General features: G+C 45.1%; 1 protein-coding gene across 1 annotated transcript in view; it reads left to right on the plus strand.

Moving 5' to 3' along the window:
• Positions 1-17,179, plus strand: part of Rtca (RNA 3'-terminal phosphate cyclase) — a 37,989-nt gene that overhangs the window by 4,662 nt on the left and 16,148 nt on the right. The window contains exons 5-7 of the mRNA XM_089547590.1: positions 4,616-4,674; positions 11,676-11,817; positions 13,323-13,450. Of these exons, the coding sequence (XP_089403716.1) occupies positions 4,616-4,674; positions 11,676-11,817; positions 13,323-13,450 (329 nt within the window). The remainder of the gene's footprint in view (positions 1-4,615; positions 4,675-11,675; positions 11,818-13,322; positions 13,451-17,179) is intronic.

The following is a 17,179-nucleotide window of genomic DNA, read 5'->3' on the forward strand; positions in this document are numbered from 1 at the left end:
CCTGCGTTCACTTTGGGTGTATTACAAACTGCCTTCTAGGAGCGGACTGGGCCAGTGCTAATGGGCACGCTAGCTTTGGCAGTATTGATTGCTGTGTATGATTGGTTTATTGGTTTATTGGGGTTTAACGTCCCAAAGCGACTCAGGCTATGAGAGATGCCGTAGTGAAGGGCTCCGGAAATTTCGACCACCTGGGGTTCTTTAACGTGCACTGACATCGCACAGTACACGGGCCTCTGGAATTTCGCCTTCATCGAAATTCAGCTGCCGCGGCCGGGATCGAACCCGCGTCTTTCGGGCCAGCAGCCGAGCGCCGTAACCACTCAGCCACCGCGGCGGGGTGCTGTATAGTATAGTAACAGAGTATAGTAACAGATGCTTTTTAAGCTTCAGTTACTACTCATTTAATGTGTTCTTTTGACATGAGATCACATGACAGATATGAAATTCGCTTGGGCTGGAAACCCAGCCAAGAGGCGTACAGTATCTTGGCTATAGTTAAGCTCCTGTTCAGCTGAGAAACCAGTGTAAGTGTTGGCATTGGCTTATCACGAAAATCGATTGTTCGAGAGGGTTGGGACGTCACACATTGAGCTGTGGAATGATAGTGGTTAAAAGTTGAATTAAGTTATGATTATGAGATCGTAACCTGACTCAATACTGATTACGACATATCAAGATATAATGTAAATTAATTACGCTGAAAAGAAAATTGCAGTAATTAGTTGCAAATTGAACCACTGACACCTGGGGTGCGGGTCAGACACGCTACCCCTAGGCCATTGTGGTACATTCACTTGACTTGGTTGATGGTAGACCTTGTACGCCTTGTGGTGTATCACGTGGTCCAGTATGCCTACTGACGTGTTCTAATGAGTGTGCGTAATTAGAAAGAGATACTGATTAAGAAAGAAAGTTGCAAATAAGCACTAACACTGTCAGCTCATACTCTTAAAGGGACACTGAGGAGAAATTGAAGTTGGCTTGTATCGACAGAATACCAGCTCCTGATTACAAAAACGCTTCTCATACTGACAACAAAGCTCTTGTAACGTTGAAAAGAGCAAGAACCAAAATACAGGTATCGCCGCCACAGGCCAAACTCGCAAGTACAAGCGTGATGACGTCATAGGACAAAACGGTGTTGCTAGAACCAATGGTTCTAGCAACACCGGAACACGAGGAGTTACGAATCAGTGAGGCGCAACCAATGCATGCGTAAATCTCCTTTACGTCGCCAGATGGCGCCACGTACCCGGCAGCTACGCGCGCGCCTGCAGCATCGGGACCAATCAGCGCCTAGGCGGGCTGTAGGCGGGCTCCCGGTATTCCGCTAACGGTAACAAGGTACACGGTATGCTAAAAGTGTCTATTTGCGAGAACTTCGTTGGCAACTTCGAGAACAGGATCCATCGTAACGCTGGCAAAACGCCGGTGCAAACGTAAGCGAAGCGACGGTAGCGATGGCCGCAATAGCCGATAGATGCCTTCAACTTGTGGCCGGCGGTAGCTTTCATTTCGGCTGCTGCTAGGCCGCTCTGCTGGCCGTCAGAAATCACGGAGTCTGCGTTACGTCATGTGCACGTCATGTTTCACGTCACTTAGTCCTGTGTCGTCATAGGAGAATCCCAAGTTTGAATTTAAGCTGCAGGAAAAACTTTTTCAACTTCGAATCCAAATTTCTTAGAAATAAATGCATCTTTCGCTGCCGGCCAAGTGGCAACAAAGCCATGAAATGCTGAACTATCGGATTTTGCTATAAAAGAAATATTAATAGAGCTCTCCTCACTGTCCCTTTAAGACAGTGTGTTAATGTTTAGATTCATTTGTTGGGGAGTAGCTCTAGTTACTTCACAGAAAGCTGCGTTGTGCGTACAGGCTACTATTCATTGCTACTATTCATTGCTACTATTCATTGAGGCAAATTAACGGCTGTTCTCTTTTGGGTATTCTTTGAGTACACTACGCTAAAAACTGGTGAATGCTTTAGTTCATGTCATTTAGTGTAGCCTGTAAAGGGTGTTATCAATATGAACATGTGACTGTTTTTTGCACATTAGGTCAGGGGTTGCATTTTATCTACTGCGTTGATCTGAACTGAGACTGAAATGCCCAGGTGGTGAATGAGTTTATGAAAGGTGAGACGATGATTGCAGCCATGAGGTTTCAGTAACATCACACACATGACGTGCTGAAGTAATCTTTGCCTTTCCTGTGGGGCAACATTCTTTTGTAGATTTTCATTCCTAGTTAGTAGTCTACCTGCATGTTTAAAATGGAATTGGGATCTTTTTAACGAGAAGCTTTTTGCAGATGCTCTTCAAGGTTTGATCGCTGCTCTCATCTCTCATTTGTAGATATTCAACTGAATATATTTTGGTTCCATGTATTCATTGCATTCTTGTGGGCCCATAAAAATTAATAGCTTCGCTTGTAACTCCTGCATTCACGAATTTGATGCATTGATAAATTACTAGAACTCCTACTCCACGTTCTACCTTTTACCAACCAAAATGAACTATGCCCGTACAAGTTCTGGTGGGGCACTGTAATTGAAAATAAGATTGTTATAAGGGTAGGGCAAAAAATTGAAGGGGACACTTGAGCCGAGTTTTAAGGCTATGACGTGATAGCATTAATGGGTTAAGGGGGACATGGGTCTTAGAGCATTGTTTTTTATTTACAGACCAAATGCAATGAAACTGCACGGACTTATTCAGTTTTTTCCGCTGATTTCAAATATGCAATTTGTTTATTTCTAGGACAATTAGTTCCTGAAATATTAATATATATCATGCCATTGTCTGCTCAAACAATAGAAAAAAAAATGGGCCACCAGAAATTTAATTTTAATATGTGGGTAGAGACTACAATGTATGAGGAATGCAACGCTGGAAGCAGTTTTCAGTTTTTTGTCTGTGTGGACAAATGGGCTTAATAGTTAGTTTTCAAGTGAGTTAACCAGACATACAGTGCCAGAAAACACATGACACACATGAAACTAACTATTAAGCCCATTTGTTCACACGGACAAAAAACTGAAAACTGCTTCCAGCGTTGCATTCCTCACACATTGTAGTATCTACCCACTTATTAAAATTAAATTTCTGGTGGCCCATTTTTATTCTACTGTTTGAGCAGACAATGGCATGATATATATTAATATCTCATGAACTAATTGGTCTAGAAATAAACAAATTGCATATTTCAAATCAGCAGAAAGAACTGAATAAAATAAGTCTGTGCAGTTTCATTGTATTTGGTCTGTACATAAAAGAAATGCTCTAAGACCCATGTCCCCCCTTAATGCCCATATGCACGGAATCGGTCATTCCTTACCTTACATTCATAGATCCCTGGGAGTCCTCATACGACTCCTGGTGCAGCGGTTAAGCGATGCGCCACTGCCCTGCGATGGCAGGTGCTGACACCTGGTGGGGCTTGTGCGACCCAGCTGGCTATTCCCAAGCAACCTCTCCCGAGCAATCATTAACTGCCACCTACCACAGTGGGCAGTCGTGGCCTAGTGGTTTGAGCGCCCGTCTCGGCTGCGGGAGGTGGGTGGTTCGAAACCAACCCACCGCCGGGCACCCACCGGTCAAAAGGGTACAAGCGTCCCCCGGCCTGGCGCTCGGCTTCCTTTAGGGGTGTACGTTTGGGAGAAGTGACCACAGTGGGCAGTTTTTCTCACTGTCTGATGGGCAGGTTGTGATGACGCCACATGGTCATGTGACCTAGGCGGCCCTTCTGCAACCCAGGTTGCTTCTCCGGATATTTTTTCATGGACTTTTCGCTCATGGCCAGTTGTGCCACTGCCGCCACCGGCGTCTCTGTGACGCGGGCTCCTTAAAGGTGCACTGAAGAGGAATCTGAACTTGTCTTTTTGCCGCGGGAACTCAATCTACACGTTCCGAGCTTTCTTAGAAACCGTGATTTACTGCCCTGTGTGGCCGATTTCCCCAATTAAATCGAATTAACGTCCGGCTCCCGCCTTTTTTTTTTAATTCTGCCTCGTACGGTGGGCGGAGTCGACCAACGCGTGGAGCGCCTTTCACCCAGTCCCATGGCGGCTTGCCGCTCTGCCATCGGCGGAGTAATACGTAGTAGTCCATAGTAGCAAATAGTCCGCGCGTATTTTTATTTCTTCGGGCTTATTTTGCGGCTATATTATCTGCGAATGAAACTATTTATTCATGGAAACCTAAAAAACAAAAAGCGAAAGCAAAGCCTCCACGGGACTGGGTGAAAGGTGCTCCACGCGTTAGTCGACTCCGCCCACCGTACGAGGCAGAATTAAAAAAAAAAGGCGGGAGCCGGACGTTAATTCGTTTTAATTGGGCAAATCAGCCACACAAGGCAATAAGTCACTGTTTCTAAGAATGCTAGGAACGTGTGGATCGAGTTCCCGCGGCAAAAAGACATGTTCAGAATCCTCTTCAGTGCACCTTTAATGGTATCGCGTTAAGACTACACTATTTATTGTACTTTCAGAAGAGTGCTGTTTTTGGCCATTTAGTGCGTGCCATTAGGGTTCACTTTTCATGCATACCATGCTCGTGCAAGCTTACCTTTCCATGATGTCACGATTCACCGTGCTGCCTGGCCTGTCATGCAGGTGTTCCTGCCCATAGCAAGGAAATTTGGAGCATCCTGTGACATCAAAGTCCTCAGGAGGCAAGTTGAGAACACTTTTGTCGCTTGTCAGCATGTGTTTTAATGATTTACTGCTTTTTGTCTACGCTCATGTGCATTTCAACAGCTGAAGGGCACATTATCCTCAAGACAAGTGAACAAGAGAAACCCTACCCTTTTTGCTTATTTTTTTCTTGCTTATGTGTGCAGTGTTCGTTTTGCCGCTGACATGTACCGTATTTTCCGGTTTATAAGACGCGGCTTTTTTTCAAAAATCTTGCTGATGCGTCCTATACAAGGGTGCGTCTTATACGCTAATTTTTCCTTTTTTTTGCGAGTTCAGAAATTACTCAGGCTCTTGTTCAAGTTTTTTTCACCGAAAAAATATCACTACCAATGACGCGGTTCTAACACGGTTAATACTTCAATTCGTGGACCACCATGCGCCACTTTTTTTAAGTGAACTTTATCATGAAACGACGGGGATGACGACTTCCTGGATCACAAACACGCACCGTTTCGGAGGCTCCAAGCAAAAGTAATGTGAAATGCCAAACGATGGCGACAAACACGCTTCTCGCCATTGTCAGGACAAGCCAAGACAAGCCGGTGTTCTTTTTTAGCCACCCTTTGCAACTTTCTTTGCTCCGCGTATGTAGTGAGAAGAGAATGTGTCAGCCGAGTTGCTTCCAGAAATGGGCGAACTTTTTGATAGCACATTCGAAGATGAAGACTTCGAAGGATGTAAGTGCTAGAAATAAAATGTTTTTATGGACATATGGGAGAGCTCTTTCGTTCTTTCTTTTTTCTAAAACGTGGGCGGGTATGGCGTGAGTGTTGCCTTTTTCGATCACTTAGCGTTGCTTAAGAATTTCTCACCGGTACGGTGAATTTCGTGATGGCCACGCAAGCGTGTTTAATTAAGCCTCACTAGCCTAACTGGCTGAATTGGGGTGCGTCTTATACACGGGTGCATCTTATATACCAACTTTTTCAATGACAGCCCGCATATATGGCATGTGCGTCTTATACAGGGGTGCGTCTTGTACATCGGAAAATACGGTACTGCCTAGTCCAACAGCAGGTCATACTAAACTTTTAGTCATTATAGGAACACTAAGAACAAATTGTAGTTGGCCTGCATCAGTAAGTTACCACATTCTAGGGACAGAGGCCATTGTCACTGAAAACTGAGCGCTTATAAGATAGAAGCATTGCAGAAATTGTTAGACGCGGGCATTGCTTCGCTTAGCCGTTTCCACAAGCGAACTGAATTTATCTAGAAAATTTTTTACACGTAAATCTCTGAGATCAGGCTACACTATCATCCACTTCCAAATAGTGATCGCGGAGTCGTTTTCATTATTGACATCATGAGTGCAGTGCAGTGCAGCTGACATCCAAGTGCAGCTTTCTTCTGTCATTTCAGAGTTATTAAAGCACATAATCTTTATAAATATTGCCTCAGTGTTACTTTTAAAACAGAAATCAGGAATAATGTAACAAATCTTAAAAATTTAGCAGAACTAAGGAAAAAAGAATCAGTCTATCCAACAAGACGTGGCGAAGAATGGACAGTGCCAACACCTCGACTAAATCTTGGTAGGGAATGTCTTCAGTACACACTTCCATCTCTTCTAAATAGGTATATCCACATTAACCTCGATTTGTTTTTTTCACGTCATGAACTACATAATTTGTTCTTGAATAACATGGTTTAAGTTTCATTATGTATACATATTGCTGTTTCGTGTATTCTCCGGTGCTTCCTTAATGTGCTTGTTTTTTAAAATTGTATAAACTCTTGTGTTGCCTCCCTGTCAATAATTAGGATTGTAGACTCGTCAAGCTGCCCAAGGGCAGCTTTTTTCTACGATTCCTCCATCTGCAGTGTTAGATGGGAAATAAACTGATTTGATTTGATTTGATTTGATTTGAGTTTGAGCTGAGTTGTGAGAAGAAAAAACTGGAGGCGGCAGTTAAGTTCTGTCTTAAAGGTATGGTGTGATAGCGTGAATGGATTAATGCCCATATGTACGGAGTCGTTCATCTCTGCTTTACATTCGTAGATCGCTGGGAGTTCTCATACCGCTCCTGGCTCAGTGGTGCAGCAGTTGAGCAATGCACCACTTAACGCCCTTAACGCTGTCACATTACAATGTTCCATTTTTAAATCCAAATTTATGAGCAATAAATGTCCCTTTTGCTGCCCAGCAAACAACATAGTGGCCACAAAGGGCCGGACAGTTGAATTTTCTGATCACAAAAATTGTGTAGAGTTGTTCCTAATGGCCACAAAGAGCAAAGATTAGAAATTTGTCTAAAAATTTAGGGGGGCACTTTGTTGACCTAAAGTGCAGTGAGGCGGAAGCCTTAAGCGCGGTGTTGCTGGTTGTGTCACTGATGTGTGGTTAAAGGGGCCCAGAAACACAATCTTAGTTAACTGTTTTGCCTGTTGATTGCATACAGTGAGTTATAATGGTGCTATTAGCATCGGTAAAACCGCATATATTCCGTTTTTTAATATTTTAATGTCCTCCCAAAAACAACTCCATGGCTCTGATGGTGTCCCCACACAGTGGCGGGTTTTAGCAGCGGATATGACATCACCTGGCCCGAGCTTGATGATCGGACAAACAGTAAATATACTGCAAATTGTGTGAATAAATAGACACATTTTGCACCTGTCTGCGTTTTATATAAGATCAACAAAAACAACTTGTTTATCTTAGATAAAAGCCCTGCAAAGCAAGTAAAATAAAAATACACCACCAGGGGCGCTCTGGCATGGAAACGACGCTGCCAGTCTCAGCAAAAATGAGTTACAGGGAGCAGGCAACCATGGAGTACAAACTTCCGCGACGTGCTCTGGCAGGCTGTTTTGATTGGTTGCGCCAAGTGCCGTCATTGGGAGAGCGAAATAGGAGTGGGAAGCCCCGCCAAAATCGAGTTGAGGGCAGTGTTTTGTTTACTTGTATTTTGAAATTTCTTCACTGAATAACTCCCGTTCCTGTGCATCGATTCCTGTAGTTCTTTTTAAGTCAGCATCTGTGTGACATAAAGAACCCACCTGAAGTATAGCCGGTATCCCGCCAAGCAGTGTTTCGCAGCCCCTTTAAGATGGTAAGCTTCGCCTGTAAGAGTGGAACGCGACAGCATCTTGCAACGCTGTCAGGGAGTCCACAGAACGCCATCGCCCGTTCAGCTGTATGCCTTGCTCGTGGGTAAATTGGTTTTTGAGGAAAGGAAATGTATCTTTCTCACATGTCTCGGTGGGCACCTGAACCTGGCCGTAAGGGAAGGAAGAAAGATGGGAGTGAACAAAGACATCGTATTCACTAGAGGCGCCTCTCTCCATTCCAAACTCTCAAGCTGTCATGGCGAAGTGGTTAACGTGCTCATCTCGCACTCCGGAGAACCTGGTTCGATTCCCCAACTCAACCAATTTCCTGCTCGGTTTTATTAACTCTCCTGGTGTGACTAGAAATGTTAATTAGGCTAACTGATTAATTAACTATTTAACTAACCTCAGACACTCTTACTTGGAGCATCACTATACTATCCCTTTAATTGGTCGCATGGTTACTAGCCAAAGTTTGGAATTCGCGCACTGTGACGTCACGACCATTTCAACCAATTGAGAAGCGTGACATTTCTGTCGACAACTCCTGCTTACAACGATGAGGCATTAAAGGCTTCCGCCTTAAAAACAAAAATCGTATGGAGTTTTCTTCAGTGTGCCTTTAGAGCGTCTATAGTACATACCAGATGCAATATATTTATCTGGGGACCTATAGGCCATGGTGCCTTAAAGAGGCCAACATGTTATTTAAGTGCTTTCAGAAGCATAAATGCATCACCGTTTTAGTGAGGCATTAAATTTTTGCTGTGAAGATAAATGACAGGAGAGTGGACATTTCGTCGGGGACGATGATACTACTGCTCATTGCATGCAGTTTCCGTCAAGCTTTAATGGCATCATTGCTGCATGTCATCTTCCACTTCTTTTATTCCCTCCTTATTATTCCATTCCTGAAGTCTTTCTTTTTTTTTTATATTGTGGGGTTTAAAATAGGGGAGATAAATCCGTTCTCCCCGTTTAAGCGCGGCTGACACAGTTCAAAACCGCGCAGACCCCACCCCGTGGTCGCGTACGCTACCGAGCGCACGCCGACCACGGCGGGCCTTGCTCTGTGGGAACAAAGGAACGACACACTGGCTGACACCAAGAAGGCATTTATTGCTATAACAACAATAACGCCAGCTAGCAACAAAATACACTAAGGAATCGAGGATGTCCGACTCACCAGCACGGTTACGAGCGAATGTTCGCCCACGGTAGGGCGGAGGGAATAACTCCGAGGCCGGACGGGACGAGCTGAGGGGAATACGTTTCTACACGAGGCCGCCCGCCGACGAAGAGCGAAGCTGCGAGCGAAACGTCCGGTCACTTCCCGGTCCCAGGGAGAAGAGAGCCCGTCGCTCCCCTCGAGCGCGCAGCAAAACGCCATCCGTGGCGCTGGTGTCGCTGCGACGCGAGCGCCCTCCCCTGTTAGTTAAAGTAACCAAACTGAGAAGAGCGCGTTTCGGAGGAGCTAACTGCAGTAGGGGGTGCAATGCGGGAAAGTGAACGCAGGGGACGAAAGCGTCCCCACAATATCTGTTTTTTCCTGTCCTCCTCGATGAGGGAAGTGACAACAGTAACTTTACTTTGCCTCCTAGCAGTGCATGTAAATGAGGATGTCGGACATCGTTTAGCCTGAAAAGAGAGCCCCCGTACAGCTTGTATGTTCTGAAGCTGTAAGGGATCGGCAGTGTACGCGGGGTCATCGGAACGCGGCTGGGGGCGCTCAAAGCGAAGCGTCTCCTTTTTTGGAATGCGGCGCTCGCGAACGCGCCGGGAAGTACGGGTGTCCCCCCGCCCCGCGGTACCGATTCGCGCACATGCTGGCAAGAATGTGTATTTGTGTTTGTTTTTATTTTTATTTTGTGGTGGAGAGGGTCCTTCACCTTACGGGAGCTGGAGGGCTGGCCATGCTCTCAGTAAACCAATCATGTGAGCAGTGTAAAATGATTGGGTGCTACCAAATGTGGGCCGGGCCTTGAGGTCTTTAAAACCGGGCTCCGGCGCCAGAAAAAGGTGAGATGCTATGCATCTTCGACTACGCCGAGTAGGGGCCTCCCCTAGTGTTAGCCAGTTCCGCCTTTTTGTTGTTTTGTCCTTTTGCTGCTTAATATGTCTCCAGTGCCTTAACTTGTATATGCTGTAAATAGCTGTATATAAACTTCAAGTATTCGCCTTACCCCTGCATCTGAACTGATCACAAGACTGTCTCTGACGGGGCACCTCTGGTGCGAGGAAGGAAGATAAAGAACCTGAAACTTTACTGAAGCCATGCTGTAGCCCTTTTCTGCTTTTCGACGCTGTAGTTTCATCCATGGAGGGTGGCTTTACCAATATACTTTTCTTTGATAATCATCATCATCATTCACTGATGATATTGACCAACCCATCTTTCGCTGACACTTTTGGTCAGTCCATCAGGTATATCGTATTTGTGTTTACTCGCGTAATAAGTGCACCTCTGTTTTGGTGTGCAGTCTGCTTGTGATAATATTGAATGCCAACAGCAGTGCTTGTTTTTAGTGCCGAAAGCACTACACAATACAGTAAAGTGCTGTCTGTCGTATGTCAGGACCTTTATACCTTGCCCTGTGGGACGAATAGGTAACAAGAGTTTTGCATGTGGAATTCAAGAACCAGTGAAAACACGCCTGATCACTAAGGGTTCTCTGTTTCGTCTGCCGTGTTAAGGATTGTTGCAACTTGTTGCAGTTGGGCTTTGAGCTGGATTCTGTAAGTTGTGCTAAAGTGAACTCTAGATGCGCTCTCTTTGGACCGTATCGTGTGTTGCGGAAATAGACGCGCCCCGTAAAATGCTTCTTTCAGCTAAACGGGCGCATTGTTCGAGCTCAAATTTCGCATAGAAATGGCATTTGGTCGGCAGAATTGTTTAATACCACGTTTGCTTGGGGTACTTACCTGATTCGAACAGAATAAGTCGGATATTCACATCGTCTGCGGCGACGACGAAGGAAATTAAGCTGCTCTGTCAGCTATCGCACTGGTGGCGCCATCTCGTTTGTTGGTCGTGAACAATCAGCAAAGGAGGGGGTTTCGGGGGGGTTTGAAGACGCTCTTTCAACTGGTTTTTTAATGCTCACAGAAAACTTAGCTTGGCAAAACTTAGTTTTCAGCAAGCTAAGTTTTCTGTGAGCATTAAAAAACTAGTTGAAAGAGCGTCTTCAAACCCCCCCGAAACCCCCTCCTTTGCTGATTGTTCACGACCAACAAACGAGATGGCGCCACCGGTGCGATAGCTGACAGAGCAGCTTAATTTCCTTCGTCGTCGCCGCAGACGATGTGAATATCCGACTTATTCTGTTCGAATCAGGTAAGTACCCCAAGCAAACGTGGTATTAAACAATTCTGCCGACCAAATGCCATTTCTAGGCGAAATTTGAGCTCGAACAATGCGCCCGTTTAGCTGAAAGAAGCATTTTACGGGGCGCGTATATTTCCGCAACAGTCGATATTATGGGCTGCTGCACAAATTATACATCCGGGTTTACGATAAGTGTGTGCACAGTGTTCTCGAGCATGGAAACCGTGGTGAAGAATGCATTTTGTATTATTTAGGAGGTGGGTCGTACCAGTTGAAGTACAGTTTAACCTTGTTTTAACGAAGTTGAAGGTGCTTGGCGATTACTTCGTTATAGCCATAGCTTCATTATAGCCTGTGTTGACTGAGCTTCCAAGGTGATGCGTCATTCCTCCGTTATATCCACTATTTCATTATAAACAATAACAAGGTTCGACTGTTTATTTCACCAGCCTTCTTTTAGTCCCGTTTTTACCATTTAAAATTTTTCCTGGATATTTTACCCCACATAATGAACGCACCCTGCAAATTTCATGTTTTTTTTTTTACATGTGTTCATTATTTGAGTAAATGTGGTAACAGGTTGTGATGTGGCTGCAGGGGATACTACCCCAAGGGAGGTGGCCTGGTGGAAGTTCGCACGGAGCCTGCGGGCAGCCTGAGGCCGATCAGCCTCACAGAGCCTGGCCATGTGGTTGAAGTCAGGGGCAGGTCCTTTGTGGCCGGTGTCCTGCCTGTCAGGGTGCGTGTCCTATCCCGACCAGTTTTTCACTCATGCTTGGCGAGCTTGATTCTTCATTGGATTGAATGAATTGAAGTTACATTCTGAACTCTGTCTCTTTTGGGCGGAGGAGCTGTTATGAAGTCATGCAACATGCATTAAAGGGCAACTGCAGCACTTTTTTGAGAATTTCGCGATATTCTGGAATTCAGATCTATATAGGCTGTAAGTGAAGCCTGCCAAACGTTTTTGCACTAGCATTTAAAACAGCGACGTAATCGATGACTGAATTTTGCGCTTCCCCTCAATGCACCGGAACAGTGCAGGGAAATTCAGAGTGACATCACGGAAGGTATGATTTCAAATTACCTCTGTCGTCAGCCACACCCTGCCCTGACTCGTTAGACGCTTCCAAACAACTCTCAGCAGGGTTTGCCTTTGGTGGCGTTGGTTGATTTTCTTCAAAGCAGGCGTTTGTGCGTTGAAAATGTATCGATACCTTCGATGACGTCATCATGCGCCCACCACTTGGCGTTGTGCGCTGCGGAGAAGATTGAAGGGTGTCCGGATTTTAATCGACGATTACTTCACTATTTCAAGTGCTAGCCCAGAAAGACTTCGCATGCTTTACCTGCAAGTTTCACACATTCTACCCTCTTAAGCTCGTTGATTTCTAAGACCTATGCAGTTTCCCTTTAACCGCATAGCTGCAACTTAAATATGGAATCGTAATAGTGGTTCAACAGCGTGGTTCAACCAGAAATCATATTGGTGGTTGAACCATTATGAATCAACACCAACTAGCCCATACTGCAGCTCTTCTGCAGTAAATATCGAACTAGTTCAAAGTGACAGCTTTCAAAGGGTAGAGGGAGTAATCGAAAGCAAGAAGGGAATATGTCTCACTGCCTCTCTTTACATGGTGCAGCAAAACAGATAAGCCATTAAAAAAATGCAGCCACTAAGATCGATAGTATTATCGCTCATGGGATAAAGTGGAAACCTCAAGGGTGCAGCTCTAAGGATTCTGAGAGAGAGAGAGAGAGAAAAGGACGGAAAGGCATGGAGGTTAACCAGGCGATGCCCTGTTGGCTACCCTACACTTGGGGAGGGGAACAAAGGGGAAAAAAGGAAAAAGAGCGGCAAGGAAATGAGTTGTCTAAGTGTCCAGCGACCACTATGTCACAGAGACAGAGGGCGCGCACTGAAAACTTAAAGATTATAGGTGGGAATGCTACCCCGAGTCCCTTAAGAAAGTCAGGATTCTGAGAAAGTTATCCTTTCCTACTAAGGTCAATAGTATTATCGCTCATGTGATAAAGTGCAGTGTGTTCAGTTTAAACCCCAGGGGTGAACGAATTTAAAATTTTTCTTCAGCGGCAAGGATTCTGAGAAATTTCGTCATTGCTTTCCTTTGTAACCCACATGGGTGCGCCGAAGCGGGTGCTGATAATTGCTTGCACTGGAATGCTCTGAATCTGCTTGCCGAGCTCATCATTGCGTTCACTTCCCTTTGTTTCGGTCAGGTGGCCGAAATGATGGCAAACACTGCGACTGCAGTCCTCAAGGGGCAGCTACCATCCTCGGTCGCTGTGTCCGTGGAGCGCGTCAAGGAGCCCGAGGCGAAGGCATTCGGCACCGGAAGCGGTATTGTGTCAGTGTGCTCCCCCTCCACTTGTCTCCAATTGAATGCCCTTTCAGAGATCCCAGAAGCACAATTCATTGTGATATTGAAATCTGTTGAGTATAGACAAGCGTCGGGTCACGACATCGTGGAGATGCGGTAGTGCTGGCGTCGGCAGAGTGACTTTCGCTGCGTAGGCAAAAAGCAGGACCGTCCGCATTCCGTGTGCCACACTTACCGTAAAAACCCGCGTATAATACGAACCCGAACATAATACGAGGGGAAGTTTTAGAGACGCGAAATGGGAAAAAAGTTTTACCCGCGTATAATACGAGTGACGCAAGCTCATAGAAGACATTTATTCAAATCGCTTCCCGCACTCCACTTCAATCACTTTCTTCTTCAGTAGCGCTTTCTTCGGACATTTTTTTGTCCGACAAATCATCCTAAATGTACTCATCTTCCGTGCCATCGAGGGCGTTCGAGATGCCGCGCTTCTTAAGCCCACTTCGGCCGCCCAGTTGGCGTCACTGCAGGCTCACCTGAGCGCATCCACTCTGCATAGCACCGCTTGACTGCGTCCTTGAACGGTTTGTTTACACAACCATCAAGCGGCCGGCCGCCAAAGCTTCGTCGCGTTCCGTTGCACGCGAAAGGGGCTTCTTTCTGTCATGGCCATCCACGAATGCTTCCTTCGACAACAGAAAACTGCCTCCCGGCCGCACCGTTGCCGATGTTCTCCGCAGCTAAAATCACTTTTCGTTTGAAAGCAGCCGAGTACGGTTTTCGAGACCCTGACATCGTACTCCCCAAAACAATATCCACTTCGCGAAGCGTGCCTTACATGCGAGCACGTGCGTTGTCAACAGGCACACGGCACACCGCGATCCCCCCACCGCACCCAACGTATTAACAAAGAAATGACGTCGTGACGTCGTTTGTCGAGATTAACGAAGCCAAGCCGTAGCCACGCGCCAATAGCAAAGCCAAGCCATAGCCAGGCCGCAAAAACGAAACCAAAACTTCGAGCAACTTCGAAAATTTTTGTTCGGACCCACAAATAGTACGAGGCAAAAATTTAGGACCCTAATTATGGAAAAAAAACCTCGTATTGTACGCGGGTTTTTACGGTACGTGTTTTTGAACATAATTCGCGATGTGCCGGCAAATTGTGGTGCAGTTGGTTGGGCCGCTAGGCGTAAGAAAGGAAGTGGCACAAGTTTCTACAGGTTTACTGCTGTCGGATATGAGTGAAAGCAATGGGCAGCGGCCATGCAGTGGAACAGGTTTGTCGGCTGCTCGGCATTGCGACTAAGCACTGCATTTCTGCATCGAAATCTGATCACTTAATTTGTATCTCTTAATCCGCATGGCTTCTTTTCGGACACGCAGCGAACAGTGCTAGAATCAGTGCCTTAACTCGTTTGCGTTCTGTCGTCCTCTCAGCATGAGAAGTTTAGACGCGATATTCCATGCACATGTGACTAAAGTTGAATGCAGCGGCCCCTTTTCGGATGCCAATCACCAGGATTATGTGCTGGCCCTCTTTTCGTGCAAAAAAAAAGACAAAGCAGCGGCTGCTGTTCTCCTGCAACGTTCATAAGTTGCTAAACGTGACATTTGAAGCAGCACTGGGCTTGGATACTAGTAGATAAGAGGCAGCTTTTTCTCTATCTTAACTTGTGCGAGCTTCAACAAGAGTGTATTTTCAACATCGGCCTTAGGAAGCAGTTAAACATCGCTAGGATCTCTCCAAATTCTCGTAGTGTTATTTCCCAGATTAGCTGAATTTTCCCCCTGCAGGTCGATCAGAACCTGACGAAAACAGCAAATACCACTCCAAAAGCCGCTGTGATCAAGCAGAAGGTGCACATTTGAATGCAAATTTTAAAATAAACATAAACAGGAGACCTTGAGTTCAACTCCTCACGTAAATTTCGTTTAAAGCTCGAGGAGAATGTCTCTGTATGCAGCACCCCCAAAGCCAAGGACACAAATAGAGTGCATTCTTGCGGACATTACCATTGGAGCGAGACCTTGACTCTTGCCACAGCTGTCAATTTCGTCAAGCAGAATAAAGCATTTAAGGGGGGACACTGGTCTTGAAAAGAAAATTTTATTAATTTAGTCATAGTTATGAAATTTTCAGGGCACATGTATTTTTGTGCGCTGATTCTAGATATGTCATTTAATTTCATGTAAAACAATTCCTTGAGCACTTATGCACTTTTTATGCAAGTATTTTGCGGAGAGTTTTGAAGAAAATTTGCTGCAGGAAACTCGCTGAAATGTATGCCATTGGGTTCTCTTGACACTAAGGAATACAATAAAGGTAAAATTATCATCCTGGCTCTCATAGAACTTGAGTAATAGGGTACTGAAGCTGCCACTTCAGAAACAGGAATACACGCTTTCCTTCTCATTTCTGAAGCGACAACTTCAAAACTCTATAACTTAAGTTCTATGATAGGCAGGAAGACAATTTCACCCTTATTGCATTCCTTGGTGTCAAGAGAACCCAGTGGCGTACATTTCAGCGAGTTTCCCGCAGCAAATTTTCTTCAAAACTCTCCACAAAATACTTGCATAAAAAGTGCATAAGTGCTCATGGAATTGTTTTACATGAAATTAAATGACATATTTAGAATCAGCACCCAAAAATACATATTCCCTGAATATTTCGTAACTGTGACTTCATTAATAAAAATTTTTTTATTCAAGACCAGTGTCCCCCCTTAAGCACACTGTGTGGTCGACAATGTTCTGAAGAGCAGGGAGATCACATTTGCCTTATTCGAGGTGACTGCATGACTTAAATATATTGAGTAATTTTCCATGTTCTCTGGAATGAAGTGGCTTGAAGACAACTGGAAGCACAACACAAGGTTCGTCATGTAAAAGATCGGCTTTGTGTCATGCATTGCAACGTTCTACTTCTTGCACTAGCAATAGGGTATGCTGTACTGTCCCATATGCTGAGAACTGTAGGAAGACTACCGTATTTTCCGGTGTATAAGACGCGGTTTTTTTCAAAACCTTGCTGGTGCGTCCTATACAAGGGTGCGTCTTATATGCGAATTTTCCGGTCTTTTTTTTTTTCGAGTTCAGAAATTACTCAGGTTCATGTTCAAGCTTTTTTCACCGAAAAAATATTACTACCAATAACGCGGCTGTAACATGGTTAATACTTCAATACGGAGACCGCCGTGCGCAACTTTTTTAGGTGAACTTTATCATGAAACAGCAGGGTCGACCCCTTCCGAGATCTTGAACACGCGGCCGTTTCGGAGGCCCCAAGCAAAGGTAATGTGAAATGCCAAAAGATAGCGACAGTCGCGCTTCTCGCCATTGTCAAGACAAGCCAAGAGAAGCCGATCTTTTTTTAGTCACCCTTTGCAAGTACGTAGTGCAAAGAGAATGCTTCAGCCGTGTTGCCTTTTCGATAGCGCATCCGAAGATGAAGACTTTGAAGGTTTTATGTAAAAATAAATTGTTATGAACATAAAGAGAGTTTTCGCTTTTTTTTCTTTTGTGCTAAAACGTGGGCGGGTATGGCGTGAGTGTTGCCTTTTTCGATCACTTAGCGTTGCTTAAGAACTTCTCCCACGTACGGTGCATTTTGCGATGGTCGCATAAGCATGCTTAATTAAGTCTCACTAGCCTAACTGGGTAAATTGGGGTGCGTCTTATACACGGGTGCGTCTTATATACCAATTTTTTCAATGACAGCCTGCATATATGGCGGGTGCGTCTTATACA

This window comes from Amblyomma mixtum, chromosome 1 (assembly GCF_055824585.1).
Source record: "Amblyomma mixtum isolate Tamu chromosome 1, ASM5582458v1, whole genome shotgun sequence".
NCBI lineage: Eukaryota > Metazoa > Arthropoda > Arachnida > Ixodida > Ixodidae > Amblyomma > Amblyomma mixtum.